Source organism: Hemitrygon akajei, chromosome 2 (assembly GCF_048418815.1).
Source record: "Hemitrygon akajei chromosome 2, sHemAka1.3, whole genome shotgun sequence".
NCBI classification, from domain to species: Eukaryota; Metazoa; Chordata; class Chondrichthyes; order Myliobatiformes; family Dasyatidae; genus Hemitrygon; species Hemitrygon akajei.
The window spans coordinates 103,973,917-103,995,475 of record NC_133125.1 but is presented as its reverse complement, the minus strand read 5'-3'; the positions used below and the strand labels follow the sequence as shown (position 1 = coordinate 103,995,475).

Sequence of the window (21,559 nt, the reverse complement as noted above, 5' to 3'; positions counted from 1 at the left end):
AGATATTTAGTTGTCCACTCCTTATTAAACACCCGACATTCTCTATCCACTTTTCTTTTCTTAGCTCCACTCATCTTTACAGAAGGGGTGAGAGGTCAAAGAGTAAAGCGCAAATGTGGAATAATACGCTGCACCTCAACAAAGGTCAATGTATATAGAGTGCGTCATCTATTGGGAAAACGCCAGAATTGCGGGGAAAAAACGTTAACAAGGTTTATTAATATAATTTCATCAAGTTCTGCGGGCCGGATTAAAAAGCTTAACGGGCCGCATATGGCCCCCGGGCCGTAGTTTGCCCATGCCTGACCTAGCTTCACAAATCATCTTCCAGCTAGCCTTCTTCCCCTCCCTCCACCTTTATGTTCTGGCATCTTTCCCTTCATCTCAGTCCTGAAGAAGGGTCTCGGCCCGAAACGCCGACTGTCCATAGATGCTGCCTGACCTGCTGAGTTCCTCCAGCACTTTGTGCATGTTGCTTTGAATTCCCAGCATCTGCAAGCTTTCTTGTGTTTATATGAAAACTGTAAGCCGATTTAGCAATTTATTTACCGTAGATGTCGGATTATAAGCCGCTACTTTTTTCCCATGCTTTGAACAGCATTGAACATAGCGGCTTATAATAAGGTGCGGCTAATAGAAAGTTTTTTCCCATGCCGCCAAAACATTTTGCCTCGTAACAGTAGACCAATAAAATTGATGAGTAGTTCACAGAGGTCCAATGAAATTGTACGATAAATCAAGCGCACTTCACAAATTATTGTAAATCAGCCATTTGTACTCACCCTCATCAACATGGAAAACACTCGAAGAAAAGCATATGATGCAGCTTTTAAGTTAAAGGCAATCAATCTGGCGGTTGAACAAGGAAATCGACCTGCTGCGCGTAATCTTGGCATACATGAATCGATGGTGAGACGGTGGAGATTTAATTTGGGACTGCCGCTTCAGGTCAGGAATGGCTCACGTGATATTAGACAGCAGTACAAGGGAGGGAGGGAGCGAAACTGAGGATTCCGCTGCACCGAAACTGCTAGCGATTCAGTAAACAAAAAAACAGTAAAACTCGTGTGTGAATGGTATCGGGCCAATAAGGACACAAGTGTCTGATGTTACCAAATACCGGTAGGTATAACAAAGTTTAGCCTTACCAAATATGTGTAGCGAGGGTTTGGTTTGGGGGAAAAAGGAGTATAAATAAGAGCAGAATGTAAGGGGAAGGCAAAACGCGTTCTGCAATAAAGCCACGCTGCACTGTAATCCGGTGTTGGTTGTCTCTCTTCCAAAACGAACACAGGGCAGAATTTGAAGCCCAACACGTGTAATATCTTTCTGTGTAAATATCTCATATTACAAGCGGCCGAAAATCCGGTGCGCCGAAAATCCGGTCCGCCGGAAATCCAGTGCGCCGAAAATCCGGTCCGCCGGAAATCCAGTGCGCCGAAAATCCGTTCCGCCGAAAATTCGGTGCGGCCTAAAATCCGATGCGGCCTGTATAATTAAAAAAATGATTTTATTTCTAAAATTAGAGCCAGCGGCTTTTAATCAGGTGCGCTCTGTAGTCCGGAATCTACGGTAGTAGAATAGTTAGCAGTGAACTAGTTGATGTCATGTTATGTATTCAGACTTTAAGAAGTTCTTTGATAATGTGTAGCTTAAAATACATTAGACAAAGTTAGAGTGTACAGAATCTAGTGACATAGAAAAATTCATGGATTGATGTTAGGTAAATGAACTAAAAACAAGGAATAGAAATAAAATATTTTTTGTATTGGAAGGCTACGACTGTAGAGATGTTAACAAGGATTTTTTACAGCACATGTTCTCAGTATTTTTTAACATTTGGACAATTTGTTTCATATTTGGACATCTTGCACAACCCCCCATCATCGCAGAGCACTTTCTACACAATCAGGCACACCCTACTTTCTGAGGGGGCTGAAGAGAGCTTGTCTATGCACATCTACATCATTCTGCAGATGCACAGTAGAGAGCATCCCAACAAACTGAAAAATACAGAAACTGCACTGCTGTGGACAGGAAGGCTCTGCAATGGGTAGTCAAAACTGCCCAGTGCATCACTGGCACCAAACCACCCACCATCAGCGACATATAATACAGAAAAATGCTGAAAAAGAAGTAGTAACATCATGAAGGATCCCTGTTCCATTCTCATCAGGGAGGAGGTTACCACTAGGACCGCCAGACATAAGCAGTTATCTTCCCTAAGCAGTAAGGTTGTTTACACCTCCACCCACTAACCCAGCCCCACCACACCCCTGAACACCACTACTTTATCATTTTCTGTCAGTCAGACACTCTGAGCGTCACTTCATGAACATACAATCAATCTATGTATACTAGCTATCTTACGTATTTATATTTACTGTATTTATTATATTATTATATTACTTTATCTTATTGTGTTTTTTTGTGCTGCATTGAATCCAGAGTAACAATTATTTCATTTGCCTTTATACTTGTGTACCAGAAATGATATATGTAAACAGTCTTGAATCTTTTCAACATTGGTTGTTTGTCAGTCTTTGTTTAGGTAGTTTTCATAAACTCTATTGTATTTCTTTATTTTCCTGTAACTGGCTGCAAGAAAATGAATCTCAAGTCAGTATATGGTAATATATATGTACTTTGATAATACATTTTACGTTGACTTTGACAAGGAAGAGAACCAATACTTGAGGATTTGAAATTACACAAGTGGTTGTGGTAGTGTTGGAGACTGCTTTAGGTTTTGCCTTCGAAAGGGAACTGGGTAAGTATGTGAACTGAATGGGTTTCAGATCCTACGGCAGAATACTGTGGCTCAAATCTTTGGAATGCTTTTATCACCTCAGTTTTAATTAAACATCACAGTGGAGCTTCAAGACAGATGTATTTTATTGAATGGAATTCTAACACTTTATAGGATGTCACGTGAAAGTAATGTTCATTTCTCTGTTACTCTTTTCTAAATTATATATCAGTTTGAAGATGATTCTGTTCTGTGGCTAGCCTGGATTAATGGATATAGAAAGACAAATAACAGTTCCATATGTAAAAAAGATCAATTGAAAGGTTATTATCCAAATAACTATCAAACTCAGCCTCTGTATCCAATTATCATTAATGCCAGAAATAGACACATGATTTTTGAGGAGAAGGCAGTCACCTTTTTATGAGAGTCTTAGATTGTTACCCTGCTCCAATTCCCACCTCACAGACACACTGGCATCCTGCCTGCACTGGTCACTTTTCATCTTTTATTGCTGTTGTTTTACATACGGTACTTATATAACTGCTTGTTTTTATTTATTTATTATTTATTGAGATACGACACAGAATAGGCCCTTCCAGCCCTTCGAGCCGTGCCACCCAGCATTCCCCCAATTTAAACCCCGCCTAATCATGGGACAATTTACACTGTCCAATTAACCTACCGACCAGTATGTCTTTGGACTGTAGAAGGAAACCAGAGACCCTGGAGGAAACCCACACAGCCTTATGGCAGTAGTGGGAATTGAACCCGAGTCACTGGTACAGTGAAGTATTATGCTAATCAATATAGTACCAAGCTACTCTATTATTTTATTATATTAGTGTCAGTGACATTATACTGTCTTATATAAACATGCATCTCGCACTTTATGTCAACCTGTCAGCCTTAAGACCATGACACTTAGGGACTTATGGTAATATTATTTTAATGACTGTATTTGCTGGATTGTAACTATATTTACTCTGTGTGACTATACTGTGCTTTACACCAGAGGAACAATGCAAGGTGGCATGTTAACGTAATGGTTAGCACAACACTTTACAGTACCAGTGACCTGGGTTTAATTCCCCTTGCTGCCTACAAGGAGTTTGTATGTTCTCCCCATGACTGCATGTGCTTTCTCTGGGTGATCCAGTTTCCTCCCAGAGTCCAAAGATGGACCAGTCGGTAGGTTAATTGCTCGTTGTAAATTGTCCCTTGATTAAGCTAGGATTAAATCAGGAGTTACTGGGCAGCACGGCATGAAGGGCTGGAATGTTTCATTTAGCCGTGTACATGTGTGTGGTTGAAAGACAAAAAACTTCATGAACTTCAAAGTCCAAAGTAAATGTATTACCTAAGTACATATATGTCAGTACACCCCTGAAATTCATTTTCTTGCAGGCATTCACAGTAAATACAGTGAAACAGTATAGAATCAATAAGTGAGAAACGTTCTAGTGAATCTCTTGAAGTAACAAAATTATTTTGAACCTCCTTTTAATTTTCAATATACCATACAGAATCATGAGCAAGGCCGCAAAACCTGAAGCTGTTTTACAAACTATGAGCAATTGGTATTCACTGCAACACCAGACTTCAGCTTCCTTAAGTTATTTCTCAATTATGACAAAACACACTTACCTGCCAACAAAACCTAGCAAGTCATCGTAACTGTCATATACTTCAAGGTAGTCAGACAAGCAAGATGGATCATCTTCTACATCAAACTCTACAAACTGTAAATGAATACGCTGTTTGTATTTTATTCGGATGTGCCAGTAACAGATCTGTTGGTGTTCGTATTCGTTAGGGTAGTCTGGTGAAGTGATAATGCGCTCTGGTTCTGTTAGAACCCCACCACATTGTTTTGCTGGATTGGAGAAATAACAAACAGAGGATTTAAACTTCATAATAAGCTTGAAAAAAGAAACACGTGTGTAAGTTTATACTGACAACAAAAAGCCAGGAATGAAATTCAGTTCTTATTCATTCTGAGAGGCCTATCTGAATCTCCACCTCTTATAAGAGAGCAGCAATAGTCCAGACTACTAACATCGCTGTGTTCCTAACTGGCCTTTAGTAGAAATATTTTGTCGTTTTGTACTTCTCTAGTAGAAATCATATCTAGATAAGGAGGCTGAATCTCTTCCTCCAATTTTATTTGTAACTATAAAAGAAGTAAAAGGAATGATGGTGTAGTACTTCTCAATTACTCAGCAATTAGTAAGAAGTAGTTAATCTAATTATGCTGTCATGGTATAGTATATGTGCTTATATCACTTGATCTGTAGTTACTATACTTGGTAAACTTGAGGAAATTAAATATAATGTAGCTTATTGAACACACCATGTGGATTGAAGCAGTAAGCATCCCATCGTTCACTTTTATTAACTCGATATCCATAGTCAATGACACCAGTTTTTCCAAATCCACAATTGAGTCCTGGTTTCACTATTGGATACCCAACTTTGCCCCCAGCGAGCCATCCAGCTGCACACACGTGGAACCCTGTATGTAAAATAAAGAAGGGTTAACCAGATCTGCATAGGGTACTTAAAAACCATGTTTGAACCACGCTTTCTGAGTGGACATTAAGGGTTTTCATGGATCCTTGATATTGATCACTGAGAGGTTATCGATGACTTAGGAGCAAAGGGCCCAAGTAAGTAAGTAAGCAATAATGATCACCTGGGCAGTTTTCAAATTGTTTGGTTCATTTTTGACTTTGTACACTCACAATATCAATTCTGATCTAATTCAGTCCATAAAGTGGGAGAGTTTTAGCTTAGCAGAATAACATACTCTGCATGTAATGGTAATGAATGTTCTTATAAAGCATAATATTACCAAAAATAATAGAACAACTGCAAATGGCCAAGCTATGACCTTCAGCATTTCCATTTTGAACTTAAGGAACTACATTTAGTCTCATGCCAAATCAATGGACATCCTGTTTTGTATTACTAACAGATAATTGACGTTGATTTACAGTAAATAGGTTAATAATTTACTTGCAGTTGTTTTTTATGCTGTCTCATTAAAACAGGACCCCAACCTGGGGTCTATGGACACTTCGGTTAATGGTAAGGGTCCATGGCATAAAAAACTTTAGGAAACCATGCATTAAAATGATCCTTATTGTTTCTTCCACCATTCAGAGTAGATTTCTTTAAATAAAGACCTATTAGCTACCTGGTACATTTTTGGACCATGGGAGGAAGCTGGAGCATCCAGGGAAAACCCACACATTCCATGGGGAGGGAGTCCTTACAGAAGATTCCGGAATTGAACTCCAAACTGCAACAGTACGAGCCGTAATAGTGTCGTGCTAACCGCTACGCTACCGTAGCACCTATTCACATGGTGGCAACCATCTTCCAATCAAAGGAAATGATTATGGGATCAGTAGAAAAAGAAAGACAAAGGACATAAAAGGATATATATACATCAGGATTGTTAAAAATTTTAAAAAGCAGATTCTGGAAATATCTATTGTGGACAGATAAATAGAGTTGGTATTTCAGATCAAAGATTCTTCATTTGTCAAGGTCTGGAGAGTTATTGCAGCACAGGTGGGGACTACCTTAGCCAGACTATGGTAGGCCACAGCCACCCAGGTTCTGTTTGCTGTCAATCGAGCACCATCTTGCACTAAATTCTACTGTTGTGGTTTGGAGGTTTCAATAATAGTTTTCAATCTAGTAACTGAAGAACTATTTGATGTCCTGACCTTAGCCAATATCAATGAGCCAGTGGAGGAAGAAACTGCTCCCCCTTCTGAGAATCCCCTTGAACTTTCTAGTAAACTAATTAACAAAAGAATGCTGGTGTGCATAAGTAATGAAGTGCAAAGGAATATTGCAAGGCATAGGTGGAGTTCTATATACACTTCCTATTTCCTTATTTAATGAAGGATATTCTTGGATTGGAAGTAGTTGAAAAATTAATCATTAGATTAATTTCGGGGATTAAGGTTCTTGGAAAAGAAAAGAATATTTACACACTGTATATGTTAACATCACTAGCAATGCCAGTACACTGTCTATCCCTGACCTATATAAACCCCCAATTAGCTTGTAGGTTTCCTTTTTTGAAGGGCATGAAACAAATAATATTTTATCCTGCAGTTTCAGAGAATAGTTTTAGTTCCAGATTATTGAATTACTTGAATTTATCTGTCCCAGCTAAGAAACACATCTCTGGATCTAGCAACAAAAATGTTGAAGAAAGCTTATGACTGCTCCTATTTCTCATATCCGTGATAAAATAGTGTAATCCAATCCATTTATGCCTAGAGTTGTGTACTCTTCATTATCAGCTGCTGCTTTATCAACTGGACCATTTCTTATACCTTAGGAAGCACTTCTCCGCAAAGATTTATTATTGCATACAGCCTTTTTTGTCATCAGAAGAAAATAGCACTTACAATACTCAAAATAAGTGGAAAGCACATTATCCACCAGGTAACGATAAAATTTGCCTGCCTGTATTCTTCTGAGACTTGGGACTAAAATGTAATGTATACCTCACAGCACACTGGAGATACCACCAACAATGCCTCCGAAAAAAATCTTCCAAATCTACTCTCAGGATAAGTCAGCATCCTCTCTTTGACCAACAGTCCCAGGAATAAGGGATTTAACTTCACTAAATTGGCTCTGTTGAATATGCATGTCCAACACAAGACTCCCAAAATGATTTTTTATTTTGAACTCTGTTATGACAAGAAATAAGGGAAAAAAACAAGTACGTTTTCACAGCCTTCTTAAAAAGAGTACAGCTTTCTCTGAGAATCCTTTGTCCCATTACTGAAACATTTTTATATACCCCTGATGAATTCCACTTACTCAAGTCTGAATTTTCTCTCAACTTTAAAAGGATGCTCCCTGACCACCTGTAAAAGGCATAATGCTGCTGGATCAAGTCCATCGCATGGCCCTACCACCCATAGTCCATCTCTGCCTACGCTTGCCTTGGCTGGAGGCAGAGGGCCAACCAAGCTGAAGGAAGGAACATGCTAAGATGTGACGAGGGAATCTAATAGTATATATAGGTGAGCTCACTTCTGCAAAGCCATGACAGCTTTTGATAGGCAAATGGTAGCGAAAGCAGAACACTATCTTTTCTATCTTGGTTTACTGGTTTTGAATAGTACTGGTATTCAGAGATTCTTTAAAACTGCAGGTCATTTGAAATAAAACTACAACCATAAAACTAGAATGGAAAAATGGAATAAAAATAAAAAACAAAAATAAAATAAAAAATGGAAATCAATAAAAATTAACTTAAGCTAACTTAAAAATAAATATTTGACTTCCCAACACCAAATGAAAGGATGTTTGATTTCATGCCAGTTAGACAGTTTTATGGTTACCCAACAGGTTTCGTGCACAGTTTCTGTAGTTTTGTCTGCGGTTAAATGCAACTGCCGGGGAACCATAACCAAAACTGGCAAGGTCCATATACTGCTGGTTAATGTGCACTTTAACGTGCTCAGTATATCCAGGACCCAACCTATCAAATGCTTTCCAGTGAAATTAAAGTCGTTAGCGATTATTCCCTTAGCTGGGAGCAATTTTATGCAACAAATGGGACATATGGCTTTAAATGTCATAATGAATTTTTTTTACCAACTCTATGGACTACTGGCTATTAGGATGCAATATGTCCAAAATGATGCATGAATTCTATACTTCAGCTTTGGTCATCATAACCCGTGTCAATTTATTGACTAATAAGCTATAGATAATTATTTGGAAATACATAGTGACAGACTTTTGACACTTGATCACTATTGTTTTTACTTTGTAGTGTATATTTTGTCCCTGTTTTCTGGTTTCCTGTATGTTAAAGCAAAGATTTCTAAATAATTTAATCGTTGCTGGTAATATGGCTATTTTTATTACAGCTACCAAAGCTTTTCTCTCAAAGTTAGATTAAATAATTTAATATAATAATTGATCAGAACTTGGGAAGGGTTTTATTAAACTTTGAAAAAATTCTGAATAAATTAAAGAGTACATTGACATTGGAATAGATTCCTCTTCCCCAAATTTAAATTTCCATTGTACAAAAACTACTTATTGTCTCAAAGCAGAAACATATCAAGGATATCAGAATCAGAATCAGGTTTAAAATCACTGGCATACATTGAGAAATTTGTTATCTTTGTGGCAGCAGTACAACACAATACATGATAACGGAGAAAAAACTGACTTACAGTAGATACATAAATATATACTATTATATATAACTATTATAACTATGATTATATATAATATATAACTATTATATATACACATATATAATAGTTAAATTAAATAAGTAGTGCAAAAATAATAATAAAACATAGTGAGGTAGTGTTCATGGGTTCAATATCCATTCAGAAATCTGATGGCAGAGGGGAAGAAGCTGTTCCTGAATTGCTGAGTGCTGAGTGCGTGCCTTCCTGCTTCTCTATCTCTTTCCCGGTGGTAAAATGATAAGAAGGCATGACTTGTGTAATGGGGGTCCTTAATGACGGATACCACCATTTTGAGGCACTGCTCCTTGAAGATGTCTTGGATACTACAGAAGCTAGTGCTCATGGTGGAGCTGATTGAGTTTACAACTCTCTGCAGCTTTTTTCTTTTTTTTTTCTTTTTTTTGGTAATTTATTTTTTTAATTGAAGTTCATCAAACAAACATTTCCATAAGATATATTTCAGACGTTGTACATATATATCATATAATCATATATATTTCACAAAATCTCCACAAAGTATTTATCTGGGGTATACACTTATAGAAAAGAGTGGAAAGAAAAAAACAAGCAAAAGGAAAGAACTATGTACAAGTAGGGAGTGATCTTTTTTTTTACAACATATTCATTGATTTGTGAGAATAAAATCAGGCCTATGAGGCACTATGTAGTTAAACCATTTTTCCCAGTATGAATCAAATTGTTCCAGCTTATGATTAACAGATGCTGTTATTTTCTCCATTTTGTAAATGTCCATTGTAATTTCCATCCATGTATTTAAAGTTGGGCTCTCCTGTGATAACCATTTCCTAGTAAGAGTCTTTTTACCAGCCACCAACAGTATATTCATTAAATATTTATCTCTTTTCAACCATTCTTGAGGTATATATCCAAAATATATGGTCTTACTCTCCAAGGGTATTTCACATCTAAAGATGTCTTGTAGGGCATTGTGTATCCCCCTCCATTAGTTTTTGATAACAGGGCAGTCCCAAAAAATATGATAATGATTTGCATTTTGATTTCCACAATTTCTCCAGCAAACAGGGAGATTACCATCATAATGGGATTTCTGAGAGGGTGTAATAAAATATCTTATCAAATTTTTCCATCCAAACTCCTTCCATTTCTGTGAATTGGTACACTTCCATTGATATCTCCATATTGTTGTCCATTCTTCCTCAGATATAATTATCCCTCCTTCCTTCTCCCATTTTGTTTTAATGTATGAAGTCGAATGTGTTTTAAGATTTGACAACCGCTTATACATGCTTGAAATTATTCTACTATCATTATCTGAATTATATGCTTTTCTGAAGAGCTCTATCAAGCATGTATTTGCCTTGGTTACATTTTTAATTGTCTTATTAACATATTGTCGCATCCGTAAATACCGATAAAAATCTTGTTTTTCTAATAAGTGTTTCTCTTTAAGCATTTCAAAACTGAACAGTGTTCCTTCTTTCATTATGTTGCAAAGAACTGTTATTCCTTTAGCTGTCCAGTCCTTAAATCTAGCATCCAATTTATTTGGTGTAAAATCAGAGTCATATGCACACCATTTAAGAATTGTAATATCTCCCTCTAGATTATATTCTTTTATAGTAGTTTTCCATATTTTGAGAGTCAATTTCACCCATGGGTTATCAATAGTATTTATGTACCTTTGCAGGTTGTTATCAGCCAGAATTGCTTGTATGGGGATGGGAAGTACCCGCTCCTCAATGTTTTTCCATTGAGCGTCATATGATGGGTTGCACCAACATATCACAGCTCTCAACTGTGCTGCAAAATAGTAATCTCTAAGAGAAGGCAAGCCCCATCCCCCCTTTTCCTTTGCTAATTGCAAAGTTTTGAGACGAACTCTAGGCCTTTTACCCTGCCAAATATACCTTGAGAGCATCTTGTTCCATTCATTGAATTGATTTTGATTAATCTCTATTGGTAGGGTCTGAAAGAGATATAATAGTATGGGCAGTATATTCATTTTAATATACTCAATCCTTGAACTGAGACTGAAAAAAGGAATCAGGCTCCATCTTGCCAGATCTTCCTTAATTTTTTTATATAAAGGCTGATAGTTATATTCTGATAATTTTGCCAAATCTTTTGGCATAATGATGCCCAAATATTTGAAAGACTCTGTGTGCTATGCCCAGGGGTATCGACTTTCAATTTCTCTTGGTGGGCTATAGTAATATGAAAGTAATTGGGTTTTATCTATGTTGATCTTGTATCCTGATAATTGACCATATTGTTCAAAGGATTACATCAATTTAGGTAAAGAGTATGTTGGTTGCCCTAGATAGATCAAAATGTCATCCGCATAACAAGCCAATTTATGCTCTGTCCCTTTAATAGTAATTCCCCTGATATCTTCATTTTGTCTGATGTATTGAGCTAATGGTTCCAGATATAATGCGAAGAGTAGTGGTGACCATGCACAACCCTGTCTCGTGCCCCTTTCGAGGGTAAGACTATTTGATAAATATCCATTGATTTTAATCCTAGCAGTAGGATTATCATATAGTGTCTGTATAGTTTTAATAATTGTGTCTTGGAAACCAAATCTATGTAAAACTCTGTAAAGAAAATTCCAATTAACCGAATCAAATGCTTTTTCAGTGTCCACGCTTACCACTATCGCTTCGATTTTATTTTTTTGTATATGATCCATAATGTGAAGTGTCCTTCGTATATTGTCTTGAGTCTGGCGTTGTCGTATAAAACCTGTCTGATCATTACGTATCAGTATGGGTAGAAACTCCTCTAATCGTTTGGCCATGATGGAGGTAAATAACGTATTATCTACATTAAGAATGGATATTGGTCTAAATGACCTGCATTCCATTTTATCCTTGCCTTCTTTCGGTATAGCTGAGATTATCGCTTCTTTCCAACTGGGTGGCATTTGCGCCTTTTTTAGAGCCCTGTTCAGTGTGGGGAGTAAAACAGGAATGAACTCATTTTTAAATTCTTTGTACCACTCTGCCGTATACCCATCTGATCCTGGTGACTTGCTTAATTTAAGTCTACTAATTGCAGCTTTTAATTCAACTTCAGTTATGTCAGCAGTCATCCTTCTATTTTGTTCTTCACTTAAAGTGGGTAACTCTAGAGAATTCAAGAAGGTGTCAATTTAGGTTATGCTTCCCCCTGGAACTTTGGAATATAGCGTTTTGTAAAACACTTCAAAAGCTTCTTGAATTTCACTTAGCTTATTTTTTATCATTTTCGTTCTTGGGTCCCTAATTCTATGAATTGTATTTTCTGCTATCTTTTTTTTCAGTTTCCACGCCAGTATTTTCATAGATTTCGATCCACTTTCATAATGTCTCTGTTTCAGAAACATTAAGTTTTTCCTGATTTCTTGCGTAGCCAAATTATTTATTTCATTCCTAATTCTTTTAATTTCCCCTAATGTATCCTGTGCCAAATTCAATTTGTGTTCTTTCTCTAGTTCCTTCAGCCTATTTTGTAATTCCTCTAATGTTTTATTCCTTATTTTTTTCTTATATGAAGATATCGCTATAATTTTCCCTCTTAAGACTGCCTTCAGAGTATCCCATAAAATGGGAGGTGAAACCTCTCCATTATCATTAAATTCTAAGTAGAGACCAATTTCTTTTTTAATTTGTTCCTTAAAGTACAGATCATTGAGTAGACTTGAACTTAGTTTCCAAATAGTGTTCTTTGGTTGTAGGTCAAAATCAACAGATAAATATATAGGTGCGTGGTCACTTACATCTATTGTCCTAATTCCACAGGTGTTTATTTTGTCTTTGTCTTTTCCAAATGTTAGGAAATAGTCTATTCTTGTATATACAGAATGGGGAGCAGAGTAATGAATGTAATCCCTTCTGTCAGGGAAAAGGTCCCTCCATATATCAATTAAACCAACATCCTCAAAAAGTGTATTAACTTTCTTATGTAAGGATTTTGTTTCATAGGTTTTTCTATTGGAAGGGTCTAAGTTTGGTTGTAATTGTAAATTTAAGTCTCCCCCACATACCAGGAGACCTTCTGTTTCCGTTACCATAATATCAGTAATTTTCTAAAAGAAACCAATATCACTTTCTGGGGGTGCATATATATTCAATAGAGTAACTGAATTGCCATCTATATTCCCCCTTACCAGAATATATCTGCCTTCTTTATCTCCCAGTTCGAATATTTTTTCAAAATTTAGCTTACTTGAGATAAGAATAGCAACTCCTCTCCTATGTCCTGATTTATATGAGGAGAAAACAGATTAGTGAAGCCCATTCTCTTTAGTTTTTTTATGCTCATTATCACTTAAATGAGTTTCCTGTAAATATACTACATGGGCTTGTTCTTTTTTCATTTTGGATAAAATTCTCTTACGTTTGATTGGATTTAATAGCACATTTACATTAAAAGAAATGAATTTTACCTTGTCCTTAGCCATCTGTATTTATCTGTCAATGTATCATTGAAATTAGAATAAAACTGAATCGATCTACTCCCTGAACAAATAAGAACCAAGAAACTCAAATAATAGCAAAAATGGCAACGAACGTGTGATTCCAAGGCTGAGGTCTCTAGTAAATGACCCTGCGTTGAGCTAGAGGAAATGTCTAGCTGTGGGGGATAACCCCTCCTACTTGTGAGTTGAGGGCCCCCAATGCAGTATTCATTAAAGTCAGTGAACAAATCCATTACACAGAAAAGATTTCCCTGTGTACTCCCCCTATATATATACCGTAGATTCCGGATTATAAGCCGCTACTTTTTTCCCACATTTTGAACAGCTTTGAACTCTGCGGCCTTTACTACGGTGCGGCTAATGCATGGTTTTTTTTCATGCCGCCAAAAACATTTTGCCTCGTAACAGTAGACCAATAAAATTGATGAGTAGTTCACAGAGGTCCAATGAAATTGTACGATAAATCAAGCGCACTTTCACAATTAAATTATTGTAAATCAGTCATTTGTACTCACCCTCATCAACATGGAAAACACTCGAAGAAAAGCATTGTGCTGCCTTTATGGCAGTTATTTAGTTTATAATATTTTCGTTTAGTAATTCATTTGTTAGTATTTTCTAGTTAAAGTTAGAAGTGTTTTAAGTATATTTGTTTTCTGTACTACATCCCGGAATGCTATGACGTCACATCCGGTTTCGCCGCGTCTTGTGGGGAAAATACCGGTTTGCGATAAATGGAAAGGAGGGGGCGAGCGCATTAGACCCGTGCGATGATGCAGCTTTTAAGTTAAAGGCGATCAATAACTTTTCCTGGTAGTCTGCAGTATATATTTTTTTACCAGTCGTTAGGAGATATTGGAATGTTGTTCGTGCACTGTTCAGTAAAAAAGTATACGCAACGTAATTTGTGTGTTACCGATACGTATGTATATTTAAAAGTAGCCGTGTTACAGGCACGGTTCGAAAAAAAGCATTTGCAATATGTATTTGTTTATGTTACCATACGGATTTAATTAAAAGTTAAAAAATCCTCACGTGTAATATCTTTCTGTGTAAATATCTCATATTACAACGTGGGACACCTGCGGCTTAAAATCCGGTGCGGCTTGTACAAGTACAAAATTGATTTTCTTTCTAAAATTAGAGCCTGCGGCTTTTAATCAGGTGCGCTCTGTAGTACGGAATCTACGGTATATATATACATACACACACACATTACACACATACACATACACATATATATATATATTCTCATTTTGGTGGGGAAAAAGGAGTAAGTGAGTGAATAAAGAATAACAACTAACTAATATAAAATCCACATCATAATAAGTATTTCTCGAGATAGGTATATCACCGTGTACTTTTGCTTCTGTTTAGCTTCTCAACATTTTTAAAGTTAGCCAAACCTTATGGCTCTTCTGAAGGGGGTGAGGACTGTCTTTGGGAAACTCCTGGTCTCATCCTGATATGTTTCTCTTGGCCTCCTCCCGTGCTTTAATACTCGCTTTACTTCGGAGTATTCTTTGTGTTTCTGGAGGACCGCGGGGGGGGGGGAGTAATCTTGGTCGAAATATATTAATTTGTCCTCTAAAAACACTCTCTTCTTACCCCAGGTCCTTCGTAGAATCTCCGCCTTGGTGCTGTACCGAAGGAATTTAATTATAATTGAGCGTGGCTTTCTATCCTAGGTAGGTTTTGGGACTAACGCGCGGTGCGCTCTTTCGACTTCCAGCTCCATAGCCGGGGGAAGATCCAGCGCGTCCCGCAGTAACTTTCCAACAAACTCCGTCATAGACGGGCCCTCTGCTCCTTCGGGAACGTTGTAGATTCTGTTATTTTTCTGCCATGATCTTCTCTCCAGGTCAAGCAGTTTACCTTCTTGGTGATGTATTATTTTTATTGTCTTGCTCAGTATCCATTCCACGTTTTGAACGCGATCTTCCACCTTCTCAATGCGAGTCTCTGCCACCGCTATTTTTTGATTAACGCTGGCGAGCTCTGCATTAATATCACGGAGCTGCTGCTTTATATCTTTCTGGACCTCCATTATTTCTTTCAGGATTTCGAAGATATTCGCCGCTTTGTCTGAATGAGGCCCGGTGGCCGCCTCGCAAGCACGCGGTCGGGTCAGAGAACCACTCACTGCACTCCTCTCGGACGCAGACTCCACAGTGTCACTTTTTTTATTTCTATTTCTTCTCCCCATTCTTGCCCCTCTTTTCAGTTCAAATATTTTTTGAAAAATATTATATTTGATGAGTTAACGGGGCTTAATACGTGTTTTTCTGGAGGAGCTAGTGTCTTAAGCTGCCATTCTCGACAATGACGTCACCGGAAAAAACTCTGCAGCTTTTTTCAATCCGATGCAATAGCCACCCCCATACCAGACAGTGATGTAGCTAGTTAAAATGCTCTCTACATTGCAGAGTGGGGTACAGAGATGTGGGTTTTGGAGCTTTTTAATCAGAATTTGATTTTGTATGTTTCTCCCTGTATACTGCCAATTACATTTTCAGCCCAAGTATACCTCGGTAATGATGTTTAAAAATTACACAAAATCGAGCTTGGAGTGAGTTAAAAGGTTGGCACAACATCATGGGCTGAAGGACCTGTACTGTGCTGTACTGTTCCATGTTCTAACCATGAAGAATCTTCATTTTGAAATTTTCAAGATATTTGAGTAGAAAACACTCAGGATAAGATTGTACATATAACATGAAGCCAGCATGCTGAATGTTTTCTTTTAGTCATTGTTCTATTATGTTGTTTCTAAGAAGACTCTTTCAGATATTGTTGGCATGATCCCCAGCAGCTAATTGAGTGTAGTCCAAAACATTCTGAAATAAAACTTAGTTACCAGCCTTTCTTACGTGTACTTTCTAAAGGGCAGCACAGTTAGTTGGCAAGGTAATTACCCTGTACAGAAAGTTTGGTTCCAGTTTTAATATCTTTTAACATGGAGCTAGAGTCCAGTCCTGTCTTATTGGAATAATTGATTGGAGACTTTTAAAATATTGTTTCTGGCCTTCACTGAAATCTAATTTGTGGGATATAATTTTGCAAATAACAGACCTCCTTAGCTACCACAAATAAAGTAACCCCAAGGGCTATGAGTGTTGGTATAGTTAAGATTGTAATAAATATAAATTGTTTGCAGAGCTATGAGAAAAGTTGCTTAGTTGAACAGCCTGTTCCTACTCTCTGATAGTTCTACATTTCTACATTAGAAACGATTCAGAAATACCTATTTACTCAAAAATTGTTAACGTGGTGTAAGGGACTGACTTGTTCAGACCCAAAAATCCCAAATGTGGTGATAAGGGTACAAGCACAACAAAGTAACTTAAGACTAATTTATTACCATAAAACAAAAAGTACAAATAAACCACACAAAATACTAGATAGTAAGTCACAAAGATTTCCACAAAGATTTCAGGGATCACGATTCTTAGTCTCCACTTGATTTTTGCTGTTGTCAGGGGAACTTTGAATTCGGACTCATGAAATCACCCTGGGTCTGTGCTAGGCACTGATCACAATTCCTCCTGTCTAGGCTAAGTCCCAAGCACCAAGTGAAAGGTGCCCACAATAAATAGGGGTTCCACAAGCCACATATGAGACAGACAAACACATTGATCGTTTATTCTCATGCCACTAACTCAGCATGCTCTCTTTCATTCAAGCAACTCGTGTTCATCAACAGATATCCTCATGCCACTGGTGCCTGAAGTCAGGAAAGAATCCAGCCACTATCACTAAACATTAGATATTAACAAAACTACAGTAATTAACTTGTACAGCCACCTCACCTGCTGTGAGCTTACAAAGAGTTAAAATGTCACTTGGAGCTGTTCAAACTTTTATCCAATATTTTACAAAATTTAATATACCACAACACATGTAGTTTAGTTAAAGAAGATTAAGTATTATGATATTAAGACTTTCTTGAACATTGGCTTGGAACCGGGATGCTAAATCTAGTATATCTCCTTACTGGCTCTCCTTTTGGTTTTTCAGCACCAGTTACTCAAAATTCACAGTAAATTTATTATTAATGTACATATATGTAACCATATACAACTCTGAGGTTCATTTTCTTGCAGACATTCACAGTACAGAGAGTCCTCCTTATCAGCAGGTTCAACCAACCACGGATCAGGAAAACCCGGAAGTTCTCTCTCCAGCATTCATTGTTTGAACATTGTTTGCCTCGTGTCTCCTTCAGTCGCTACTTTGTTTCTGTGAAAAAATGGCTCCTAAAAAGCAATTAAGTGGTCAAAGCAATTCCTCAAAGGCTAAGAGGGAGCGTAAAGTGCTATCTCACGCCGAGAAAGTAGAAATCTTAGATCTTTTGTAAATTGGCATGTCACTTGCCAAAGTGACCCTCAGCCCTCAATCTCCACTTTAGTGTTATTGAGCCTCCTCCATAGCCTCCTTGTTCCCTAAACAATACAATGTAACAACTATTTACACAGCATTTCCATTGTATTAGGTATTATAAGTACTGTAATTTAGAGATGATTAGAAGTATTACTCATTGTTTGAGCACTGTTTGCCTCGCGTCTCGTTCGTTCGCTACTTATGTTGTGAGCAAGAGGAAGGAGTTTAAGTCTAGTAAGGGATGGCTGGCTAGCTACGTAAATTGCTACAACCTCAAGAACTTAAAGTTCACAGGAGAATCCGGATTGGCTGATGCCGAGATGGCATCAGTGTTCCCAGAAGAGCTACGATGGTTGTGTCAGTACTGTACATGTGAACATGTACAGACTTTTTTTTTCTTGTCAATATTCCCTAAACAATACAGTATAACAACTATTCACATAGCATTTACATTGTATTAAGTATTATAAGTAATTTAGAGATGATTTAAAGTATACGGGAGGATGCGCATAGATTATATGCAAATACTACACCATTTTATATAAGGGACTTGAGCATCCGCGTTTTTTGGTATCCGCGGTGGATCCCGGAACGAATCCCCCGCGGATAAGGAGGGCCGACTGTAAGTACGAAAAACACAATAGATTGAAAGAACGGTCGCACCCAACAGGACGGACAACAACCAATATACACAAAAAAAAAACTGAGCAAATACAAAAAAAAGAAACAAATTAATAATAATAAGTAATAAATATTGAGAACATGAGATTAAGAGTGCTTGAAAGTGGGTCCAGTTCAATGATGGGTGAGTGAAGTTGACTGAAGTTATCTTCTCTGGTTCAAGTGCATGATGGCTGAGGGGTGTTGACTGTTCCTAAACCTGGTAGTGTGATTCCTAAGGCTCTTGTACCTTATACCTCATGGCAGCAGTAAAAAGAATGCATGCCCGGGGTGCTGGGGGTCCCTAATGATGATTGCTGCTTTCCTGTAGCAATGCTTTGCGTAGTTGTGCTCAGTGGTAGGGAGTGTTTTAAAGAGAAGCATCGCCCTCCTTAAATCTAAAAGCTCAAGATTTCAGTTCTACCATCACTCCTTATTCACCCCCCAAACAGGTTGTATATTTAATATTCAAGTAATATTTGAGTAATCTTGTATATATATTGTTTGAATAAGCATTCTTATTTATTTAAATAATTCATTACAGGTTATGTGCATAAATATGCAAATTGCATACACCATCACGCTACCACATAATATGTGTGCGCCTCACCTGAAATCCTCTAAGAGGACCACAACCTTGTCATAGGATTTGGAGGCTTGCGTGCCTCAATGACCTGGAGCAGTGGTCCCCAACCATCGGGCCGCAGACCGGTGGTTGGGGACCATTGACCTGGAGAATTATCTGGACTGGAGTCAGGCCTTTGTGTTTTGATTCTTGGTAGGGTCACCCATGCAAATAGGTCAGAGGGTAGCAGTCAGATTAAGAGTGGTCCACCGGTCCTCCAGATTCAGGGATTCAGCTCAGGGCTAACAACCCTGACTGGTCAAAAAAACAAATTGTTACGGAAACAGTAATGAAGAATCCTATATCTGAGATGATATACCCAAGTCTCCACCAGGGACCTGCATGATTGACAGTAGTGAAAGCTGACAGGAACCTACTGGCATGATGAAGGAAGCCCAGAACACTGCCAAATCAAGACCAAAATTGTTTTTTGGAATGTATGAACCATGTACAACACTGGCAAGCCGGCACAAATAACTGCAGAAATGTGTCTTTACAGCCTATATATACTGGGTGTCAGTGAAAGAAAATAGACAGTGACTGGCAGACTAAAAGCAGCGACTCGTCAAACAGTTTTATACTTAGGAAGGGTGAATGGTCAGCATCAAGTTGGTGTGGCTGTCATTTTGAAGAACGACATCAAGAAATGCTTGCTGGAGTGGGAAGTAATGAACAGTAGGCTGATAAGAATCAGGCTGAAAGGGGATCAAGTGAACACGACTGTGATCCTGTGCTATGTTCCAACTGATGATTGTGACATTCAAGAAAAGGATGTCTTCTACAAACAACTGCAAACACCACGTAATGACATAACCATTGTCATGGGAAATCTAATCACCAAAGTGGGAAATAACAACTCACACTTCACTCGGGTTATAGGGTACGCATGAATGTGGAGCAATGTATAACAATCGTGAAAGACTTGTATAATGTATAACACAATGTATAACAATTGTGAAAGACTTGTATAATGTACAACACAATGTATAACAATTGTGAAAGACTTGTATAATGTATAACACAATGTATAACAATTGTGAAAGACTTGTATCATGAGCAATCTGGTCATGGGAGGGACCCTCTTTCCACAGCATGAAATCCACAAACTGACATGGTGCTCACCCAATGGACATGGCAGGAACCAGATTGATCACTTAATGATCAATGCTTGGCAGGATGTGAAGATGAAGAGGGGAGCAGATACAGGAAGTGATTACCACCTTGTTGTGGCAGTGATGAAATTCAAGCTGATAAGCACCTGGACTAGAATGTATATACAAAAATGTTTTGATGTTGAAAGCCTCAAGGATACCAGTGTGAGATCTGCCTTCACCATTCAGCTTAAGAACAGATTCTAGGTCTTGCAAGACCCTGATGAGGATGTGTCAGTAAACAAGATCAACACAATGTGAAAATTGATTGCCTCAGTCCTCAAGGACAGCAGTGAGGCTTGCTTAGGATACAGAGCTGGAAAGAACAAAGAATGGATACAGCAGGAAACGTGGACAGCCTTAGAAGAATGACAGAAAATTAATAAGAAAGTGTTGGATGCAAAGTCAGCATGAATTAAGGAGAAACTTCAGCTAGCATATACTGAAGCTAACAAGAAAGTGAAGAGACTTGTAAGAAAGGATAAGAGAGTCTTCATGGAAAACCTTCCAGAGGAGGCCAAAGCAGCAGCCAGTTGAGGTGATCGGGGAAATATATACAATATTTCAAAATTGGTAAGTGGAAAGTTTCAGACCAGATCTGGTGGTCCTGTGAGAAATAAGAAAGGTCTGCTTTTGACAACCAAGAAAGAGCAAGAGGCATGATGGACAGAGTATTTAAGAGAATTACTGAATAGACTACCACCAGATGAACCCAACATACAAGAGGCAGCAGAGGACCTCAACATCAACACAGATCCACCCACAGAAAAAGAGTTGTTATGCATTTAAATAATTAAGAGCAAAACTCCAGGACATGACAATTTGAACACCGACCTGTTCAAAGCTGAACCAAAAGTTGCAGCAGCCATCCTGCAACCACTGTTTACAATAATCTGGGAATGGGGACAAGTATCCAAGGACTGGACAAAGGGAGTTATTGTTAGGATCCCCTAGAAAGGAACATTAAGTGATTGCAACATCTGGCGTGGCATCACATTTTGTCAGTGCCCAGCCAGATTCTTGCCAAATTCATTGTCCAACGGATTACAAATGCTGTTGATGTGTGCTTAAGGAAAGTGCAAGCTGGTTTCAGAAAAAAACAGAGGCTGTGACAACCAGATCTTTGCACTGTGTAACATCACAGAACAGCATCCAGAGTAGCAGGTACAACTGTATGTGAATTTCATGGACATTAAGGTGAGTGAGATAAGGTTTAAAGAAGATTTTTATAGCAGGTTTTTAAATAGAGAGCGGTAGGTTCCTGGAAGATGCTGCCAGGGGCTGTGATGGAAGCAACAA

General features: G+C 38.0%; 1 protein-coding gene across 1 annotated transcript in view; it reads right to left on the bottom strand.

Annotated features, from left to right (window-relative positions):
• The window catches only part of tnfaip6 (tumor necrosis factor, alpha-induced protein 6), a 51,562-nt gene that overhangs the window by 14,960 nt on the left and 15,043 nt on the right, over positions 1 to 21,559 (bottom strand). The window contains exons 3-4 of the mRNA XM_073026363.1: positions 5,103 to 5,264; positions 4,397 to 4,625 (exon numbers count right to left, since the gene is read on the bottom strand). Of these exons, the coding sequence (XP_072882464.1) occupies positions 4,397 to 4,625; positions 5,103 to 5,264 (391 nt within the window). The remainder of the gene's footprint in view (positions 1 to 4,396; positions 4,626 to 5,102; positions 5,265 to 21,559) is intronic.